Genomic DNA, 21,752 nt, shown 5'->3' on the forward strand with positions numbered 1-21,752 from the left:
GTGCGGGTTAGGTTGATTGGCCCTAAGTGTCAGGGGGACTAGTGGGGTAAATACATTGAACTACAGGGAAAGGAGAGGGGTGAGAATGGGCCGAATGACCGCCTTCTGCACTACAGGCATTCTATGATATATGATCTATTGCTGATGTAATGTTTGATTTTGTTCATGTTTGAGAAAAGTTGTTGCTCAGCCTAGTTGAGGTCCTTTTCCACTCAAAATATCTTGGGTATTCATTCCAATGAGGCTGAGCCAGACTGTTTACAATTTGAAGTTCCATTCGACCTTGAACCAAGTTACCAAGCCCATAACCTGTCCATCACCAAGGTCACTACTATTACTGCATCAATACGTATCCTCACCCTTTTAAGCTGCTGCTGACCCCTCAACCATCGCTTTGTTACCTGTAGATGCAATAATTTCAATGCTTTAGGAGTTCTATTATTCTATTCTGCGATTATATTGCAGTGAATTAAGTCCACATGGTGAAGTGAATAAATATATATGTAAACTATCCTTGTGATTTTTCTTGTAGGACATAGACAAGTTTGGTAATGAAATCACACAGTTAGCAAGGCCGTTGCCGGTTGAGTACCTGATCATAGATGTAAGTATAAAGTATATTTTTAATCCTGATTTTGATCTTCGATGCATTTCATTTTTCCTGGAATGCAGCAAGGGAGCATTGAAGCATGGCACAGAAACACACCATGAATCTATTAATTCTTGTCTTGCTTTGCCGGTACTGCAATATAAAAATAATGCAATTGCATCAAGTAGTTAAAAACTAGTTTGCCTATACGTAGGCATCGTGTCCTGAAATGGATTTAATTATATTAATGGCATATATGTTGATTAAGTTTGAGGCCAGGGATATGTGAGAGTGGGTATCACCCCACTCCCCTTCAATGCTAAGTCGTTCAAAAATAAAGTATACTTAATTTACTCTGAATCCGTATTGCTTTTTTTAATAAAGCACTTTTACCAAACATCTGTGTGTCTGAAAAAAAACAAACAACAGGAGCAGGCCCTTCAGCCCTCCAAGCCCATGCCGATCATGATGCCCTAACTAAACTAAAAAAAAGTGTCCTTACTCAGACTGTATCCCTCTTTTCTTTTCCTAGTCATGTACCCATCCAGGTGCCTCTTAATTGTTGCTAATGTGCCTGATTTCATCACCTCATCTGGCAATGCATTTGAAACACCCACCACTTGTATGAAAAGTCTGTCCTGCACACCTCCCTTAAACTTTCCTCCTCTCATCTTGAGCCTGTGTCCTCTTGTAATTGACGCTTCCACCCTGAGAAAAAGCCTCTAACTAGCCACCCTGTCTATAATTTTGTAGACCTCTATAACATACCCCCTTAGCCTCCATTCTTCCAATGAAAACAATCCTAGTTTATTCAACCTCTTCTCACTGTCAATGCCCTCAAGACCAGGCGAAATCCGGATGAGCCTTCTTTGCACTCTCCAAAGCTTCCTTATCCTCCTGATAGTGTGGTGACCAGAACTGCATGCAATACTCCAAATGCAGCCTAACCAAGGTGTAATATAGCTGCAACATGATTTGCAATTCTTGTACTCAAGCAATATGATGTACCAATTCTTGTGTCTGGTTTTAAAAAGTTTTTTTAAAAAATTAGGTTAGGAAAGTTTCTGGCTGAAGCTTACTTAAGATGCTGAGTAGCTGAGCCACACAAACTAGGAAACTATTCCTCCCAGTTTGCCAATTGTGCTGAATAGGTTACTGCCAGCCAAGTGGCAGTTGAAGTACTACACTTAGTTTCAGCATTTCAGGCTATTTAGAGAAGGAGAAATTTGACTAGATTCCCAGCTCCTGGGACATGATTAGGCTTGTTAATGATGCGCTGTGTGCTTGAACATGCTGACTAATACTCACTGTTGGCAGGGTCACAGGTGAAAATGGCTGTTGGGGAACCCAGCAATTATACACTCTCACCCAAACAATGAGTCAGTGTTCTTGGGAAAGAACAGAAGGGAGAAAAGTAGCAGGCTCATTGAATTTCTAGGCAACGGTGAAGCTACCACCCCTCACCCCCACCCCCATCCCTGACTGTTGATGTGGGGGGCTTGGTAGTGCAAATGCCATTGTATATCATTTGAGAGGTGATTAGGTGTTGTTAGAAATGTTTATAGTCTAACACAGTTCTAGCCTTCTGTCTGAACGTCAATTGTAAAGAATATACAGATGTCAAATGATCAAGGATGTCTATTTTTAAACCTAAAATTATATTCCACTTCTTGGTAACCAACCCAACAAGTTGATTAATCTCTTGAGAAGTGACAGATAAAGAGTCATACAATGTGTCAGCAGTGTTATGAATACAGTAGCCAAGGCAATGAACTGCAGTAAAATCTAAATGAAACAGGATGGATAGACAGCCCAGCATCTGCCAGTTCATGGAAATATTTAGAATGTAAAACTGCTTCCTGTGCAGGTGTTGAAAATGCTGGTTTGTGTTAGCAATAGTGTGCCCCAATAGTTGCTTGCAACTTTCTGAAAGCCTTTCATCCATGCAAACAATGGTTTAAAATAATTATGGTTCATGTGCTTTCTCATTTTTTGTCATTTTGAATAGCCTGTTATTTTCAATGCTTGATGATTTAAATTTTTTTTGTGCACCTGCAAAGGCACAGTATTTTAAAGAGTATGACTTGTGAATGTCCTGTGCAGTTCCTTCTGGGTTTGTCCACAGACTAGAAGGAGCATTTATTAAAATTATGATTTCTCTTCAGATTGTCTAAATCTTTTGCCTTTTAGTAAAGATTGCCATGGAGAGCAATGCTCTTGAGTTTTAAGTTAAATTTTTGTGGCCCTTTTCTGTGAGCCTTTTCTAATGAAAAGTAGATTGCAGTTACACCCTTTATGTTAACTCAGGTATAAAAATGGACATGAATAATCTTTTCTATTAATAGTTATTTTTCATCCACGTGAGAATTCTGTATATAACTAGTCGGACAACAGCAAGCAGTGATTCTGGCAACTGGCAACAGATCCATTTAATGTAATAATTTAGGGCAAGCCAAAATTTCCAATTGAATGTTTTATTTGGAACATGCAATTTTTTGCTCTTGCTTAGTACTTTATATATGGCTTGTGGAGCTTCCCTTTGTGGAATAAAAGGCATGGTGGCTTACAAAATTACAGTTTAAATCAGCTTAATTTGAATTCAGTAAAACCATTCCAAGGTTATTTGCCCTTCAATTTAGTTTTTGTCATTTGTAAACATAGAAAATAGTAGCAGGAGTAAGCCATTAGACCTTTTGAGCCTGCTGCACCATTTGTTATGATCGTGGCTGATCATCCGACTCAGTAACCTATTTTGGATTTGCCCCCATATGTTTTGATGTAGGTCTGATCACATGTAAAATAATGCTGCCGGTATAAACTCCAGATTAGTCACTCTTCTGAGCATGCAGAGTTTTATGATTGGCAGTAGTTCAGAATTTGTCAGCATAAACAACTAATGACAGTGTTTATGATTTCATTACAAGCAGCATTTCACAATTTATACTTGCTGCTTAATAATGCTTGCTCCATTCCTGTTACCTTTGTTTTGAGGGAAGTAATATTGCCTTTCTTGGCATTTACAACATTTGGTGTAAATTATGTAATTGTCAATGAACCTTTGGTGTATGTGGGACATCCAAATTTCTTGGTTCCTCCACACTGCTTAGTTTCTCACCTTGAGAAAATATTACAATTTACATTGTAAATTGTAAATATTACAATTTAGACTGAGCTTCATTTACTACATGTTGTTCACTCATCATCTGCCTATGTTCTTGTGTGACTCCTACTAGCTGCTTTATTAGCTATTGTGCCTCCCAGTGCTGCAAACTTGGATATATGGCACAGTTCTCTATTCCTTCATTCATGTCATTGATAAATGTGATACTTGTCTTTGTATAGCATATTTCATAGGAGCATTATCAAACAGAGTTTGACATCGAGCTGTTTCAGGCAATATGAAGAGAGATGAGCACAAACTTGCTCAGAGGTTGGTTTTTAGAGCATGTTAAAGGACAGGGAGAGGCAGAGAGGTTTACAGAGGGAATTCCAGGGCTTACGCAGCTGACAGCACAGCAGCCAGTGGAGCAATTAAAATCCATTTTACAGTGATTAAATATAATGAAAAGCTGAGGCCTTAGTACAGCACCTTGGGGATTACCATATCAAATCCCAGCAATCACAGTATGGCTATCCTCCACTACATGCTGCCCTTGGCAACATCATCCACAGACATGGGATTAGCTTTCAGCAGCACACTAATGGCACATAGCTCTACATCTTCACCACCTTTCTTGAACCTTCCACTGCCTGAATGTTGTCAGACTGCTTTTCAGATATCCCCTATACTAACAACAGGATTTTGAGTGTGATCAGACCTACACCAATACATCTGGAGCTAAATGGATCAAAGGATACGGGGGGATGGGTGGGGGCAGTGGAGGCACTGGATGAGCTACAATTTTCTCCAGTTAAGCACTGGAAAGACTAACCATTATCTTTACTCACCTACCCCCACCGCAATGAAATCCATTTCTTCACTACTAATTTCTTCCCTTTTCACAGCTGGTATCTCCTTAAAACCCAACCTTTCACACCTTTGGTGTGCTATTTGATTCCAGGCTGACCTTCTAGCCCCATGGGTGTCAGCCTTAGCTCAGTTGGTGACACTCCTGAGACACAAAGTTGTGGGTTCAAGTCCCATTCTAGGATTTCAGAACAAAAATCAAGGCTAACATTCTAGTGAAGTACTGAGGACGTGCTGCACTATTGAATGAAACATTAAACTGAGTCTCCATATGCTTTTTCAGGTAGACATAATAATGTCATTATTTTGAGGACCTGCTAGGGAATTATCCTCAATGTTCTGAATAATATTTATCCCTGAATCAACATCACAGAAACAGATTATCTGGGCTTTATCACGTTAACTGTTTCTGGAAGCTTGTTGTTGTAAAATGGCTGTTTTGTTTCCTATATACTATATACTAGCTATACTTAATAAATTCATTGATTGTAAAGTACTTCAGGACATCTGATGGTCATTAAAAACTGCTATATTAATGGAAGTTATTTTTCATCTCTCTTTCAAAAACCACCTACTTCCACTTCTGGAACAGTCTGCTCTCTGCTGTGCCTCAGCCCAATTGGTGGAACAGGCTCAAAACACAAAGGCCTCCTATTCCTATGTAAACTTTGTCTGTGCCTTTATCATTTCCAGGTTCAGTTTTCCAATATGCAGTTGATTGGCCTCCTATCCTCTACAATCTGTAAACTTGAACTCATCCAGAATTCCACTGCCTGTATCTTACTCGTTCATCACCCCTGCTTTGCTCACCTTTATTAATTCTTGATCCGTTGTTGCCTTCAACTTAAAATTTTCTCCCTTAGGCTAAATCCAGCGTTTCCCTGTGCCTTCCCTTACCCTTGCAGCCTTCCCCAGCTTGAAAGCCCTCACATGTTGGCCAAAATTCCACTCCTCTGTCACTGACATTTGGTGCATCCCACTTATGTTTGACACATTGGTGGCAGCTATTGTCTTCAGCCATTAAGGTTTCACATTCTAAAAGTTCTGTGCTAAATCCATCCATCTCTCCTCCTTATAAGATGCTCCTTGAAACCCATCTATTGATGAAAGCTTTAGTTACCCTTAACTTCTTTCCCTTGGCATCCTTTTCTTTTGCGCTCATATGAAACACCTTAGGGCACCTTTTCCATGTTGAAAGTGCTATAAATGTGCAAGTTATTATTGTCTTGTAGAAAATTTGGTCTGTCTCATTCTTAAAGATCATTTTCTACAAGATTGTTTGAAATATGGAAACAAATTTATCTGTAAAAATAACTAAGTAAAAATTTTGGACTCTGGAACAAAGGTAGAGCAGAAGAATCTGTAGCAAAGATGGTTAAAAACAGACGCGATACCTGATTTCAAAAGGAAATTGGATAGTCACTTGACAATAAACTGTGCAGGCCTACAGGGCAAGAGTGGGGCAATAGTACTGACTGGCTTGCTCTACAGAGGTCAAATAAATGGCCTCCTCTTGTGCTTCAATGACTGCAAGGTGATGTGATGTTTTGTGTGTAGACTAAGATGGAACTGTTCTGACAAATGGTCTATACCTGAAACACCAGTCTGCATTTCTCTCTCTAGATGTTTCTTCAATTTTCTATTTTTATAATCATAAATCTGATCTACTCTTTCAAATATAGATTCCCACAACTTTTCCAAAGGATCCTGTTTACACTTTTGCTTCATCTCCACACCCTTTTTCTGTTGTGAACAGAGATGTTGTCGGAGAAACACAGGTAAATGCCTTGCTGCTGTAATGAACAGTTTAGCATTACATTAAAATTTGAATTGTATGCGATTGAGATGAATGAGCACAAAATGCAACGCCAACACGTGGGTTGAAGTTTTACTGACGAGTAAATTCTTTTCAATTTTTATTTGCTATGCCGCTGACTTTTATTACAGGATTATTGAGCTGTTGGCGAGAAACTGGCTGACGTTCTTCCAAGAACAATTAGTAGTATTTTGTAGAACAATTTCTGTATAACATAAACTGCCTCAACCACTGTAACTGATTTGTTTCTTGCATTTCCTCAGTTCACTTGCTTTTGATGTTGATGTGTTTGACTTTAGAACACAAACTCCTCTGCCAAAAAGGTGGTAGGAAATGGCAAAGGCACATGGATGCAGCCAATTAGTGGTCACATATAAATTAGGGAATAATTGCAGTATAACAAAAACTAATGCAAAGCTCTGGCAAAAAAAAACAGGGTTTATTGATGATCCAAACTCTAACTACCAATCCTATTTTAATAATGTCATAGAGAACTGTTATGCATGAATTTTAGTGCATAATGCTCTGCAGCTTCACAACAATATGAACATCTCATCTTCTCATTTTTATTCCCCCTCCCCCTTCATAAAAATCTATTGGATTTTTATGTCCTGCTTTCTGATGTTATAAACTCCCTCAAGCTACTTCAGCTTGACTCAGTGGGATTTAATCCCCATACCACGAATTTATACCGTGCTTATTGTCCTAAGGATTGCAGTGGTGTTTGATGATATGGTTCACCTGAATAAATCTTGCTAGAAAATACTCTCTCTTGTGTTTCTTTAAGCTGCATAGTATCCTGCATGGGAATGAATTCTCCTTGAGGCTGCTAATTGGGATCAAATTTAAATGTTTAGAATTTCTTTTGGTTTTAATGTCTCATTTAAAAATGATCATTTGAACTGATGGTCTAATTTAAATTGAGTTTGCGTAAGCAGTTTATAAAAGCGTGATCGAAGTTTATAAAAGCGTGATCCAAGTTTATATTGAAATAAAATATTAACAGAATTCTAGTAGAAAATGTCAGGTTTAAATGATGATTATTCAGGGTGTGCTATGATATAAGCATCTTAATTGCACAGTCTGCATTGGTGTTTGTGATATTTAACTAGACCTTTGAGTGAAGCTGAATAATCCCAGTAGAACCACCACCTTCTATCATGTAAATTAGAATTTCTGTCAGCCTAATTTTCTTGACTAAAGAGTGGAACCTTCAATCTTTTGTTCCCTTCCTGAAGGTGTTGACTTGCTGAGGAATGTTCCCAGGTAGGTTAAATGTCTGACTCCATATATTCATCCATGGAGTGCATTGTGGCAGAGTCCTTTTTGCCCTCACCCACTCTCTAAGCATGTGCACTTGCCAGAACAAACCATTCAAAAGCAGTAGGGAATAGAAATCCTTGCTGGCTGCTTCTTTGCCATGATATGGTGAGCAGAGGAACGATTATTATCGTAGTATTCTTGTTCCCTGGTTCAGAACAGCTAACTCATTCAGACACTTGTATAAACCTCCAACCACTCTGGCCTGTATAACACCAGTTACCCACTGCACACTGATTTTTTTTCTCAGTTTCAGAAAATAAGTACCGTTCAATACAAGTTTTATTCTTATCCTTTTATATGGTTACACAGTAATTTATTTTGTTTTCTGTAGGATTTTCATACTTTGGCCACCTACTTATCGCAGAATCAGTCTTCTGTTTTTCTTGATGTCATCTCCGATTTCCATCTACTTCTGTTCCTGGTAACCAATGATGTTATGCCACTCAGGGTGAGTATCATTTAACAGCCCCTGAACATACTTTAACAGTTTGGAATCCCCACTTAAAAGTGCCTATGTTGTCTGACATTGTGCCCACATCTAGAAGCAGCCTTATTATTTGTTTAATCAAGATGTTGGATTGGAATAAGGAAATCCAATGAAAACAAATGAAAGCCAGAGTGTAATAATATCTGGGATTGGACGTGGACAGGGCAAATTTCTGAGTGGCCGTTCTGTCAATTTCAGTATGATAGAAAAATTGCCTGCATAATTTGTTTTGCAACACCCATGAAAAATATATTTACTACTTGAATGTGTTACACAAATAAGCTGCAAAAGGGAATAAATTAAGTGCACACTAACATTGTGAGCAATATGTAGAAAGCTACCCTGTCCTCTGATATTGCTGTTCACTATTACGTTCATCTTCCTTTAGAAAACTTTGCCTCCTGTACACTGTTGTGTATTCTCCAAGAAAAAATTATTCCCGAAATCTTATTGTAGTTTTTGGATTACTTGACCACCAATAATAATTTGCATTTTCTTTTTGAGGGGGGTTTAATGTTCCTCGGTACTTCAAATATTTACTGTAATGAATTGCTTTGCAACCTAGTTATGATACAACACTCTTAGTATATTGTTTGTGTGCATATTTTTGGCAGGGCAGCAGCCCCTGTGTTGATTTTGAGTCAGAAGCAGCTTGCTATCTTGGCATATTATCAAATGAATATCTGCTCAGACCATTTCCAGGCCTTACCTTTTAGCTCAGCAGCAAGCACAATGTGTGCGTGTGTGTGTAGAATAGTTTGGTTGGCAGTGATCAACTGGAGATCAGGATCAATCAAAATATTGACCTGCTTGAAACTTGGAGCATCGTCTTGTCATACATTTGATTAGGGCTCAATACTTGTCTTCCTTTTCAAATAATCAGTCATCGATGTGTTCTATCTAGTGATGAATATTACAATTAATATTAATTTTCACCTTTAGCAATAAAAATACGAATCACATTTTAAAATATTAACCTTGACAGGCACACTGAACGGTGCAATTGCATATCAATAAATGCCACAATACAAGATATTTTAAGATGTATCATATCCCATTTGGGATTGAATTTAATGTTCTCAATATAGATTGTAAATTTTGCCTTATTATGATTTTGCCAAACTTAAATTACCATTGATTTTTGGAAAGCTATCAATAGTTTGGAATATTGTTAACAGATTTATTTTTTCATGCAGAGCATTCTTGAAATTTAGTAAAATGATGCAACTAATATTCTGAATCACCAAGATAAGGGGAATGCTGTGTCGAATAATTATTTTAAGATTGAGCATATATCTTGTGCAGCAGTTAAATCTATTTGTTTTTAAAACCTGTCATCCAAATTGGACAACAGTAGAATAAATCCCTTTATAAAGATCTCAGAACTATGTTCACGTCTGGGTTTGCATAAAAGTGTAACTATTGCACATTTGAAGATAAAAATCGTTTTCATTTATTGAGAGACTACAATGAATGAAGGAATACAGGAAGTTCCTTTTGTATTAGTGTTAAACATTCAAAATATCTGGAAGTAATATCTTCTAATTGAAGGCAGATGTGTTTAAAGCAAAAAAGAAAACTAATTCTCATTATGAAAAGATGTCAGTTGTATATTGGCATAATCAAGGGTTTTGTTCAAAATGTACTATGACCAGCATCTGCCAGCCACAAGTAAATTTCCCCTAAGGAAGTAAGATACCATGAAGAAACTTATCAGAACACAATAAATCATACTTGAAGCAAGAAATTCCCTTAACTGGCACCTGGTGCAATTCTAGATAAGACTGCTTTTGGACCACTGAGAGATTCCCTAATTTTGGGAGCAGGGCTGACATGTCTTTCTTAACCACTGATACTTCACAAATCATTGGGCTATAGTATCCTAATGCGTTTAGTTACATATTAGTTGCACATTATGCAACCCTTGTAACAAGCCTTTTACAGCTAGGTATCCACCACAGAAAGCCAGATGCAAGGAGATGCAAATTGTACCTAGTAAAAGATTAACACATCAGTATTCCAAAATATACTGGGAAAACATGGATGTAATGCGAGTTGCTATTCACTACTGCCAAATCATGGAATTATATTTCTTGAGTATGGATATTTATTTCTGCAAATCTGGTGTCATTTTTAAAAAACCATTATGCCTCGTCATCTAACTATTCATTCCTAAGAATGAAAGGGTTAATCATGTGTTTTTTTTTCTTACATTTAGATTAATATTATTTTGGTGGTCTTGATGAATTTATAGTTTTTGCTATCTAAAAACAAAATTGTTTTCCATAATCCTGCACTCTACTGAGTGTTTGGCAAAATATCCAAACATTGATGTCTTAGCCCAAGCACATCTACCTGGACTGTGAGGTACTTACAAAGTGTATTTGTCGTATTGAAAAACTCTTGATGTTCAAATGAAATATTTATATCTTTTTATTTAATGTGAATTACATTTAACTAACGTTTCAGTAACTGAGCCATTATGTCAGAAGTGTCAAGTTGTTATATTTTCTTCAAAGTCTGCCCTTTACAGAGAAATGGGTACAGCACCTTTCTTAAAATAATTATTATTCTGACTGGGACATATCTATTTTGTACAGTTCTTATGTTTATATATGCATTCATAAAACTCTTCAAATCACAAATATTCCTTTGTATTTTTTCAAAAAAATTATTTTTTTGATAAATATGAAGTGGGTCCCATTGCTACAAGTCTGAGGGATGGTTATGTAAGAGTCTGAGCAGAGATTGTGCTCGAATCTCAATGAATACGTGTGTAAACTAGAATTTCTGGCATGAAGGTGACAAATAGATGACTCAGTGCTGTTATTTAAGTGCTTTATCTTAGTCCCAAGTTGTTTTTTTTATCTATTACCTCATGAACACATCAGCTGGATCAAATCTTCTGTTCAAAAATAACATTCAAATGACACTTTGGAATTAAAAGCTAGTTTGCACTGGTTATTTAAAGTTGGCTTTGAAGTAAATGGATTCTGTTGAAGCTGTTATGAACAGCCTAATTAAAGTCCTCTCTCATCTCTTGTTCAAAGGTGTTCATTCTTGTGCAATAGGTTGCATCCAAATGATCTGTAAAATGACAATTCTATGTATCTTCTCATGTAACCTTCACTGCTTATCTCTAACAGGATAGTATCAACTTGTTGTTGGAAGCAGTGAAAACACGGAATGAGGAACTTGCCCAGACCTGGAAGAGATCGGAGCAATGGGCTACCATTGAACAGCTCTGCAGTAAGGAGAAAAAGAGGGGATGGGTAAAAGAGGGGATGGCAACTAAACAGTAATGTAAAATATATGAATTGTCTAGCTATTGCTAACCAATAATAGACCTTAAAGTTAACATTCAGACATTGTAGCTAGACATCTGTTATTATGTTTGTAGACATCATATAGAACGCCAATTTCTTGAATACTTTCAGTTACACAGCGGTCTTTACTGGTATTGTTGCCCGATCTTCACATTGAGCAATTGTTATGGACAGGAGGGAGGTTAATCACCCATCCATAAGCAGAATTTTGATTTCCTCATTTATAGGTGGTATATTTTTTCAACCCTTCAATTTTGATGTGATCCAAACATCTGACACCAGATTTGCAGAAACACGTTAGAGATTGGTGATTTATTCACACTCGCTCAACCATACAACTTGGCATCCTTTTTTCACATGTACAATGAGAGAGCGAATCAAAAAATGTTGATTTACTGGGCAAAAATCACAAAATAAAGAATTATTGTTTCACCTGAGTCTAGAATCAAAGTCCAATGATGTAGTCTTTCACAGAGTCAGCAGGCAGAAGACTGCTGGATAGTTCACTATTCCAGTTGAGACTCACACAATGGGATAGGCACAAAGAAATGAATTAGTCTTGTTGCATAAAAATTCTGTGTAGAAATTCAGAGGTTCCAGTAGAAAGAGTGTCACTGGGGTCAGGTGTTTAAACTTGGACAGTGCTCTGATTCTAAATTGTTGCTCACTAGGTGGAACATGGTAAACCAAAGGGCAGTACAGCAAGACAGGATAACTGGCTCCCCGGGTGGGGTGGTTGGGTGTGGCATGACTCCTGCTATTCTAACAAAGGATATATATTCCTGGGTCTCGATTCCTAAGGATGTTAATATTTCAACTATTAAGAATTGCAAAAGAACTTTCAGAGTCCTTCGTCCTAGCAAGTTGGCCATCTCTGTTGGCCAGGCTTGGTCATGATGTGGAGATGCTGGCATTGGACTGGGGTAAACATAGTAAGAAGTCTCACAACACTAGGCTAAAGTGCAACAGGTTTATTTGGTAGCAAAAGCCACTAGCTTTCCAAGTGTTTGCTCCTTTGTCAGGTGAGTGGGAGTTCTATTCACAAACAGGGCATATAAATTCACAAACTCAGTTTACAAAACTTTGCATTTCAGCGGTCACGGGCATTCAGCCTCTGACCTTCGGGTAAGCATTCTCCAAGGCAACCTTCACGACACACGACAGCGCAGAGTCGCTGAGCAGAGGCTGATAGCCAAGTTCCATTCATGAGGACAGCTTCAGTCGGGATCTTGGATTCATGTCACACTATCTGTAACCACCATGACTTGCCTAGGCTTGCAAAATCTCACTAACTGTCCTGTCTGGAGACAATACACATCTTTAACTTGGGCTTAATGCTCTCTCCACTCACATTGTCTACACCTTTGAAACTTGATTACCTGTAAAGACTCGCATTCCAACCATTATTTTGTATATTGAGTTTGTGTCTTTACATGCCCTGTTTGTGAATAGAGCTCCCACTCACCTGACGAAGGAGCAGCAAGCGTTCCAAAAGCTAGTGGCTTTTGCTACCAAATAAACCTGTTGGACTTTAACCTGGTTTTATGAGACTTCTTACTGGGCTAGGTTTGGCCCAGGAAATGTAAATGGCCCTTGTGTTACTCCCTTTGAATTTGATCTCTGTAGTCACAGGGTCATTAGTGCCACTTCAAAGGTAACGAGGCATCAGCTTCTCTGAATGTCAGAAATTTCCTTTTGTTTTGAGTTAGGGCTAGCCATGGCTTCAGTCGCCTTCAAGTCTTTTGTCCAGTTTTTAAAATGTATAAATTAGCCATAATTTGTATTTTTTTATAAAAAAAATAGAGTGAGGTCTTAGCACCTGACATACTGCATTTAAAATAGGCCTGTAAGTAATAGTTTGTGAATATAACGTGTGTTGTAGCAACTTGATGTTTTAGCAATTGAATCCTAATTTTAAACGATAGGCGTTTTTTTAAAAAAAGCATGTCACTAGTGAGTTGGACATTGAGTAGTTGGAAGCAAATATCTAATAGGCTTGATCCTTGGTCTCAGCTTAAAAGCCTGATCTCAGTTGACACATTTGAAGGAGAAACAGAAAAATAATTCTGTTGTCACTGCTGAATGTGACAATCCACTGAGAGCCATACCTAACTCAATCAGAATGTTTTCTCCCAGTGGTGAGACTCAAACTTAAATAATATATGCCAGGCAAAGATGTCAGAGAGTTTCACAAAAGAATGAATGCCTTCAGATAAGGGAAGGTGTGAAAAGGTAGTATAGTGGTTACAGTACCCAACTAGCAGTCCAAAAGTTAGATCCTCAAATTCCACAATCAGAAGTTGTGAACTTGAATTCACCAATTCTTTTTAACTTGCAGCCTGTAAGTAAATAATTGCTAGAAAAGCTGGTTCATTAGTGTTGCTTAGAGAAAATGAACTTGCCGCTGTTACCCAGCCTGTCATACATACACCTGTCTCTTGGCCCACATTTCATAATTGATGCTGAATGCCCACACGGTTTAAAAATAATTGCTGCTAATTATCAAGGCAACTAGGGAAGGGCAATAAATGATAAAAGAGAAGGAAAGAACTTGCATTGATGTAGTGCCTTTTACAACATCTTCTAAAGCTGTTTACAACCAATGAAGTATTTTATAAGCTGCGCACTTGGAACTATATTGCTGTCTCTTCACTGCCATTGGATCAAAATCCCGGAACTCCCTTTGTGGATGTCCCTACATCATGTGGAGTACCGTGGTTGAAAAAGGCATTTAGGGATGAGCCACAAATGTTGGTCTTGCCAGCGATGCTCACCTTGCAGGAACACTTGTAACATAGAAACCTTGCCATTGTTACCACGTTTAAATTATTTTTAATCTCATTAACATAGGGTTAGAGTTTTGATAACAGGGGAAATTGCTAGTTAGAGAGAATGACCAGTGGTTATTAGCATTTGTAATTAACTTCTTTTGTGGGCTTCACGTTACATACTTTCTATAACTGAGATGGCAGATCAACAACTTATCAATTCTTAATATATCTGTGAACTAGTTTGTAGGTGTGATGTGAGGTGGATATGTTCTTCCAATGCAGAATTACTTCATCCCAAGAGTAAATCGTTTGAAGCACAGATATATTTCTAAGTCTGATATTGATGGAAGTCTTGCAAAGCTGATCATGCAGGAATTTTCTGTATAAACTTTGCCTCACTTTCTAAGTGCTAATGTCTTCTCCACATAAGTTAGAATATGATGAATATACCCAAAAGTCTAAATATTGTTTTACCTAACCAAACTTTAAACACACTACTTCCCTTAAGATTTACATTACATTCGGTTTACACAAAGCTAAAATAGGTGCCATTTGATTAGATTTATATAGATGTCCAATCATGTCCTGTTTTACTGAATATGGAACAATAACTCTCCTCATAGATTCTGTACTGCTGCTTGGTAACAAAGTAAACAAGAGAACAGAATCTGATTGTGAAAGCAATGTTAATGTAGCATGGCTTGCTGATGAATAACTCTGGAGGTTGGTGTGCTTCTGTGTCACACTGTCACTCATCGTAACCATCTTACTCATGCTTAACTTCACCGAAATGAACTTGTATGTTGAGTGGACCTATTCATGTACACTTGTTGTGTTTTTATTCTTTAAGGCCTACATACTGATCAGTTTGCTCTCTGTTTACAGGTACAGTGGGTGTTCAGCCACATAGTACTTCAGAATATGGTGCATTGGGGGGATCTCAGCAGTCTGCTCCCACTGCTATGTGGTCCTGTAGACACTGCACCTTTATGAACCATCCAGGCACTGACCAATGTGAGATGTGCAACCTTCCTAGAACCTAGCCAGCAGCAAAGGAAAGCCGGATTTGGCCATACCATTTGACCCTATGTCCATTTGGGAAGACGAGGCTGCCAGGGCACTCTGGATGCAGCAAGAACATTCTACAAGTGAACTTGTCCTCTTGAGATCTGCCTGGACTTTATTAATTGAGATTAAAATGAAAAAATTACTAAATACAACTTTTATTTTCAAGGACTTTTAATTTCTTCCATGTTTTAATTGAATGGTTTTTGAGAAAATTTCACTCTGTACAAAACAAATTCTATGGGGGGTGGGGTAATAATGAAACAGTTGTCTTGTTCATCCTGGAGAGCAAAATCTAGCATCCAGCTTGGGAACAACTGGTTATTATTAGCTTTCACTAAATGTGAAGGGATTCAAATGAGTTGAATTTAGCCAGTCACCTGCATTGCTCAAATATGTGATGTAAAACTGTGATAGCCCCCCAAAAACAGTACCAAAAAAAAAGTTGCTGAGTTTGGCAGGTTTTGCTTTACGCTGTGTCAGATGTTATCTATGAGCATAAAGCCCGCCATGCTGAAGATTCAGTGCTGTGTGAACATGTTACGGCTGTCCTTTCAGGCAGTGGCAAGATAGGTTAAACATTGAACATATTTACTTCGTATGTGTTACTTTGCTAATCCGTGACATGTTCCCCAGTCTTCACATTAGCACCTTTCATTGAAGGTTTTAAAACTGTCGTGCAATTGAATGTTGGCCTTTATGATTTTGAGATAACCACGGTGTTTGGAGCAGACAATGAATTTTAAAGCAACTTGAAATCCAATAATTAGTTTTGTGACCATGCCTTTTCCTTCCATTTTCCCATGAAAAATATCAGAACCAACGTTTTAAGAAAGAAATGGCTGTCTGAGAGTATGTGCAGATAAATGTATTTCTGTGGAATAGAACATACAAAGATGTGTCATTTAAATATGACATATTTAACTAGTACTATGCCCTTCCAAACTAGTTTGCATTGCTTTAAAGTAATCTGTCCAATTGCCTTCTGATGCATATCCATTTTTATACTGTACCGGTGACCTGAGTGTGTTGGGATACAACTTCAAGTACAAGAAAAGTTTGAATATTGTTTGTTACAACTAGACTGCACATCAGCAAATAATGGTACAAATGTATCATTGCAGATTTCAATTCAGCCATATGACTTGTATTTCCCTACACTTTCACTTTGCCAAAGCATGCTTTATAAATTAGCTTCAGTGTTGGCTTTCTTTTAAGGGGTTTGTAACAATTAGTTGTTTCATAGAGACTACAGCTTTTTAAAGCTGTGATATGAACCTGCACTTCATTTTATTTATTTATTTTCAATTCTGTATCTGAGCATGATGTCAAAAAAAAGTGTGATGCTGCTTTAATATCCCAGCAGGATAAAAATTATTTTTAATGATCTGGCCCAGTAAAGTGGTAAATAAGATTCTCCCTATACACAGCCCTGATGCCATAGACCCCTGACTGTGTCTGCCACTTCAATCCATTTTCCACATGATTTGTGAGAGTTTTCAAACAGGAAGACTCACGTATAGCAAAATCTCCAGAGGAGTAAAACTTGATGTCCTACGGTGCATGTTTCCCACTGACATAGAAAGGGAGGATATTCCATGTCAGACTTGGGGCCACCTTGCATAAGGTAAGATTCTATCCTTGTGTTAGTTTGTTTTGCATTTCAGGATACAAAATATTTGCCTTACAGTTCAAGAGCCATCATTTGCCACTTTTTGACCAGGGTGCCTGTCAGTTGAGATATTGTGGCATTCACATTGAAACCTTTCTCACCTGCATTCCTTACTGATTGCCGAAAAAGGTTAACCAGAATATCTTTTTAAAGGCAGAGTGAAATGGATAGATGGACACATGAGGGTAAAATCAATTCCCAAACTTTGCTGTATTTAGCGGTCTGACAGTTTCAGTGCTCAGGCAGTTTTCCCAGAGGATTATTATTTGATTTTCAAAATCAGTACTGATCCAAATTAGGTCAGATCTCTTGGGTGAGAGGTAAATGGAAGGTTTTTTTTGGGGGGCTGCGGTGGGGGGGCAGGGAGAGAAAGATCACTTCTCTCTCCTGCCCTCCCCAGCATTGATAGGTAATATGCAGAGGAAATGTATTTTAGCCTTTTTTTTCCAAATTGGTACAGCCTCTAGCAGGCTCAATAAATACATGTATGTTAAAATGTTAAATACATTGGCTACCTCCAGACTCCATTCTAATGCTGATTGAAATTCCCTTCGGTCACTCCTCAACTTTCAGTACTATTTGAGACCAGTAAGAAGAGGTGGGTGCAGTATGCAGTGTTTAAAATGATTTCAGGCTGCAATAATTAATATGTGGAAAGAAATGGGAGATTTGCCTGTGTTTTCTGGGAGTTCCTTGTTTGTGAACAAAACTGGAACAATAGATGGTATCTGTTGCAGTGATAGTTGACGGCTAGTTTGTATATTTTTTTCAGTAACACCCTCTAACTAGGTAATTTCACTTGCTTGCAGGTATAAGACATCGAGTAGAACAACAAATTGAAACTAAGAATTCAAATAAAGTTGATGGCAGGTGTGTTTCCCGTTTTGTTTTGGAAGTTTTCCATTGTACACAGTCTTTTAGAGATAAGTTCAGTATTTCAGAGCTTCCCATCTATTGAAAAAGTAATGCCCATCATTTACAAGAGTAATAAATCAGCCCTCACTCCATTATCAGTGTGTGCAGCTGAAACTTTGACTCTTAGAAAAAGAACAGGACTTTAACAGTTAAAAGAGGTCAGCATTCGATTTAACTAGTATCCATTTTATAATAGTGCACTGTGTCATTGTTTTATTTGACGACTGTACACTTGGTACCTATATCCTGGAGGTAGAAGTTTCATTTGATTCAAATAATGCCAATTTGAAGTTAATCTTCGTAACCACACCCCCTCCCCTTATAACAACTTTAGTTTCATAGATGTCTTTCTCCTTATTCTAATTGCAGTGCAATTTAGAGGGATCTCTATGCATAATTAGAAAATTAAGTATAAATTGCTCATCAGCCTATATAATTACAAGCTTTGCATTCATTGCACTCCAGGCATATCTGTGATCCAAAAATATGACGCATTTCCAGATAACTCATTTGCTTGAAGGTGTTGGAAAAATTACCACTAGGCATGTTGCTTATCCATGTTATTGGATGTTCTATTCCTATTCAAGGTTATCTTTTCCATGACAATTGAGCATTAACCAGATGTACAATTTAAGCACTTTTAATTGAATAGTGTGGTGGGCATTTTTGTACAATTTCCATCTAAATTAGCCTCATTTGAGCTTAGCAATTTTGACTGAAATGGAATAGACAGTAACTCCACAAATAATAATGAAACATGGTAAATGCATGTAACATTTTAGCTCTGCACAACTTGCCAGTGCAGTTTTTCATTACATCTGACAATTAATTCATTTCCATCCCCTTTCTTAGAAGTTCTACCCTTGGATTTTTTTCTCGATCATAGAGCTCCTATTAATCTATCTTCGTATGTGGGATCTCCTGGTCCCCTTCCCTGTTCATGATCTTTAAACCCTCTGCAGATAAAGGTCCTTGCAGCCAGAGACAAGCACCAACATGTTGGCATCTTGCTACCTCCAGTCCCTGTGAGTAACATTGGAGTTCAGCTAGTTTTCTAAGATCAACTTAAATGTTTAGGTGCTTACACAGATACCAGTGCTGCCGAGGATACAAGTTGTCTAGTCATGTATTTTAACCCAATTTTGCCCTGCAAAATCTCATCCAGGATATGGATCTCAAAAGTTTACTTGTGAATGGATGGTGTTGACTTGAATGTCCAGTTAAATATTTGCCCTCATCTCCTGAGGATTGAATGATGTTACTCGTCCTGCCAAACAAAGGCAGTTGCGCAGTGTCAAGAACCTTCAGTAGGAGAAGGCAGTATGGGGGATTGTCAAGGACCCAGAATGGATTTCTGCTATTAACCCTCTGAGCATGTTTAAGGGTGCAATAAATTGTGACTGCTTCCGAGTAACAACTGTAGGGTTGGAGTGAAGAGTGTTATATTATGCAGTTAAAATATTGGGTATGCGCAATAAAAATTAAAGCGATCTCTCAACTAGCGAAAGTGTCAAAACAACATGATCTGAAGCATAAAATCCTGTAAAGTTGGACACTGCTATTCTCTAATTAAATGTGGGGACATTCTCACTTTGCACCCAGGTGTATTTAACACTGCCATCTGAAGTTGTGCTTCTGCAGTGGCTGAGTGTAAAACAAAGTAATAAAAAAATCAGTATGAAGTTTCCCTTCGATGGTTTCTGTCTTTATTACACTTTAGATTGCCAATTGGTTGAAAAAAATTGCACTTAAATAACATTTTTCACAGCCTGTAAAACATCCCAAGTGGTTTACAGCCAGAGGTATATATTTGCAGAATAGTCACTTGTAATAGGAAAGATAGCAGCCAATTTCTGCACAGCGAAGTCCCACGCACAAGCAAAGCCCCACCAACAGCAATGAGGTGATGCCTAAATACTTTATTTCAGTGAAGTTAGATTGAGATAAGTATTGACCAGGCTACTAGAGAGAAATGCTCTACTCTGAAATAATGCCATGGGATATATGCCATCAATTTGCATGGGACCACCATTTTTTTTCCAGTAATGCTAAAGCTAATGTAAATGACACCATAAAGTGGCTTCTAATAGTTGTACCTTAATGCACATGTAATATTTAACTCTTCCTTGTGTTCCCTATGCTCTTCACTTTCCCAGTCTGTCTCCTCATTGCTAATGAATATATAAATAACAATTATAAAATGTATAGTTACATTATAAATCCTGTACGTAGAAACAGCAAATTCATTGCGCAGACGGATGACATTTAGACCAACTAAGCAAGCCTTCAACCTGACCCCATTTTCCAACTCTTGGTCCATTGCCTTACAGGTTACTACGTGTTATTCCTTGCCTGCACAAGTCCCTGCCGTGGTTGCGCTACACTATTACACCATTTAGAGATGGGTGACCACATTAGAAATATTGAAAATAGCCTCAAATGCCGGTTTCATTTATTAAATGAGATTTGCAGGATGTAAAGATTTTGCCATTAATGTGGCCTGGTCAGCTGCAGTCGTCTTGTCCTTGGCAGCAGTGCTCAAAACGCACGGGGATATTATGTTTATTATAACATTAATTTATCCGTGCCTCAGTAACGTTTAAAGACGTACGATAATGGGCGAGAGATGAACTTTTGAATCCCTGACTGATCCTGCACCCAACAACCTCGGGTAAATTTGGGCAGTTTGGGTTATTATGTAGAGGTCTACAATAGGATGATCTTTCTGTGGAGAGGATTAAGGAGCTACTTGAATCTCTTTTAGTGCCCTTATATTGGGTCAAACATCATACTCGCCAGTTACCAAGTTTTGAGGTGATGGAAATGTGGCTGAGGTTGAAATGATTGGCACGAGGTAGAGACAGAAGAAGCAATTTAATGATACGGAAAACGGGCGGCTTTGGTGACAGGATATTGGCTTTAAAGTTTAATTTAGGACACTAAGGTAATGCAGAGCCGGATTTAGCTCGAGTGTGAAACGTGGAAGGAGTTTAAGCACTCCTGTACGATTATAGTATGAGATGAATAAAATGGCTTCAGACTTCCCAGTGTTTAATGGAAGATGGTATTAACTCATCCTCGATTTAAGACAGGACTACAGCAATCCCAACTGAGTGGTGTTGGAAAGGTAAAACCAGCTGTCGTTAGCACGTCTATGCTTAACAGCTTCATACTTAGTGACAACGTTGCCAGGGAAGCACTGTATCGTTGAGCAATCAGGGCCCAAGAATGGAACTTAAGAACGCAGCAGAAGCAAGCGGAAACTATTGCCTGAAATATACCTTTTACCGAGAATCGTTTTGATATTCCTTCACGACGATTGGAAATAATGCGACAATCATTGAACTGCTAAGAGATAGACCGGTGCCATGCTCAGTGTCATTTTCTTTCTAAACTAAACATGAATGTTTATGTTTACATCCCAAAAAGGAGTGTAACGTGGCTGCTAAGTAATGTTCTGTTCTTCTTAATTGTTGCTCTTGATGACATAACTCTTAGTCCATGTGTTACCAGTCTGCGTTTAAACTGGCCTTCTGGGCTTACGCACATGACCTCTACGTGCATGTCAGTGCACAATGAGAGAGTGCAGCATTGTTAGAAGGATATAAAATGTGAATAGACGCGATTTGAAGAGAAGGAGGGAGATCACCTATCTCATCATTAAATTTCTTTGTGAAATGTTACTCTGCAAAATGGATGCCTCGTTCGTCTAATTCATGTAAAGTTATTTCAGAAAATAATTTATTAAACTGGTGTGAAGTATTTTTCAATACCCTGACTGATTTGATGAGCTGTTGTGTATGCAGATTTTTAGCTCTGAA

At 38.0% G+C, this 21,752-nt stretch overlaps 1 protein-coding gene and 1 non-coding gene across 2 annotated transcripts in view; both read left to right on the forward strand.

Moving 5' to 3' along the window:
• nploc4 (NPL4 homolog, ubiquitin recognition factor) overlaps positions 1-15,516 on the forward strand; it is a 67,292-nt gene extending 51,776 nt beyond the window's left edge. The window contains exons 13-17 of the mRNA XM_080209597.1: positions 533-604; positions 6,239-6,334; positions 8,027-8,143; positions 11,329-11,431; positions 15,165-15,516. Coding sequence (XP_080065723.1) covers positions 533-604; positions 6,239-6,334; positions 8,027-8,143; positions 11,329-11,431; positions 15,165-15,322 — 546 coding nt within the window. The 3' untranslated portion in view covers positions 15,323-15,516. The remainder of the gene's footprint in view (positions 1-532; positions 605-6,238; positions 6,335-8,026; positions 8,144-11,328; positions 11,432-15,164) is intronic.
• Positions 2,735-2,849, forward strand: LOC145356728 (U5 spliceosomal RNA). The gene has a single exon (XR_013889201.1). It is a non-coding gene; the product is annotated as a U5 spliceosomal RNA (small nuclear RNA).
• Positions 15,517-21,752: the final 6,236 nt, after the last annotated feature.

Source organism: Carcharhinus amblyrhynchos, chromosome 21 (assembly GCF_965287045.1).
Source record: "Carcharhinus amblyrhynchos chromosome 21, sCarAmb.v2.hapA, whole genome shotgun sequence".
Classification (NCBI taxonomy): domain Eukaryota; kingdom Metazoa; phylum Chordata; class Chondrichthyes; order Carcharhiniformes; family Carcharhinidae; genus Carcharhinus; species Carcharhinus amblyrhynchos.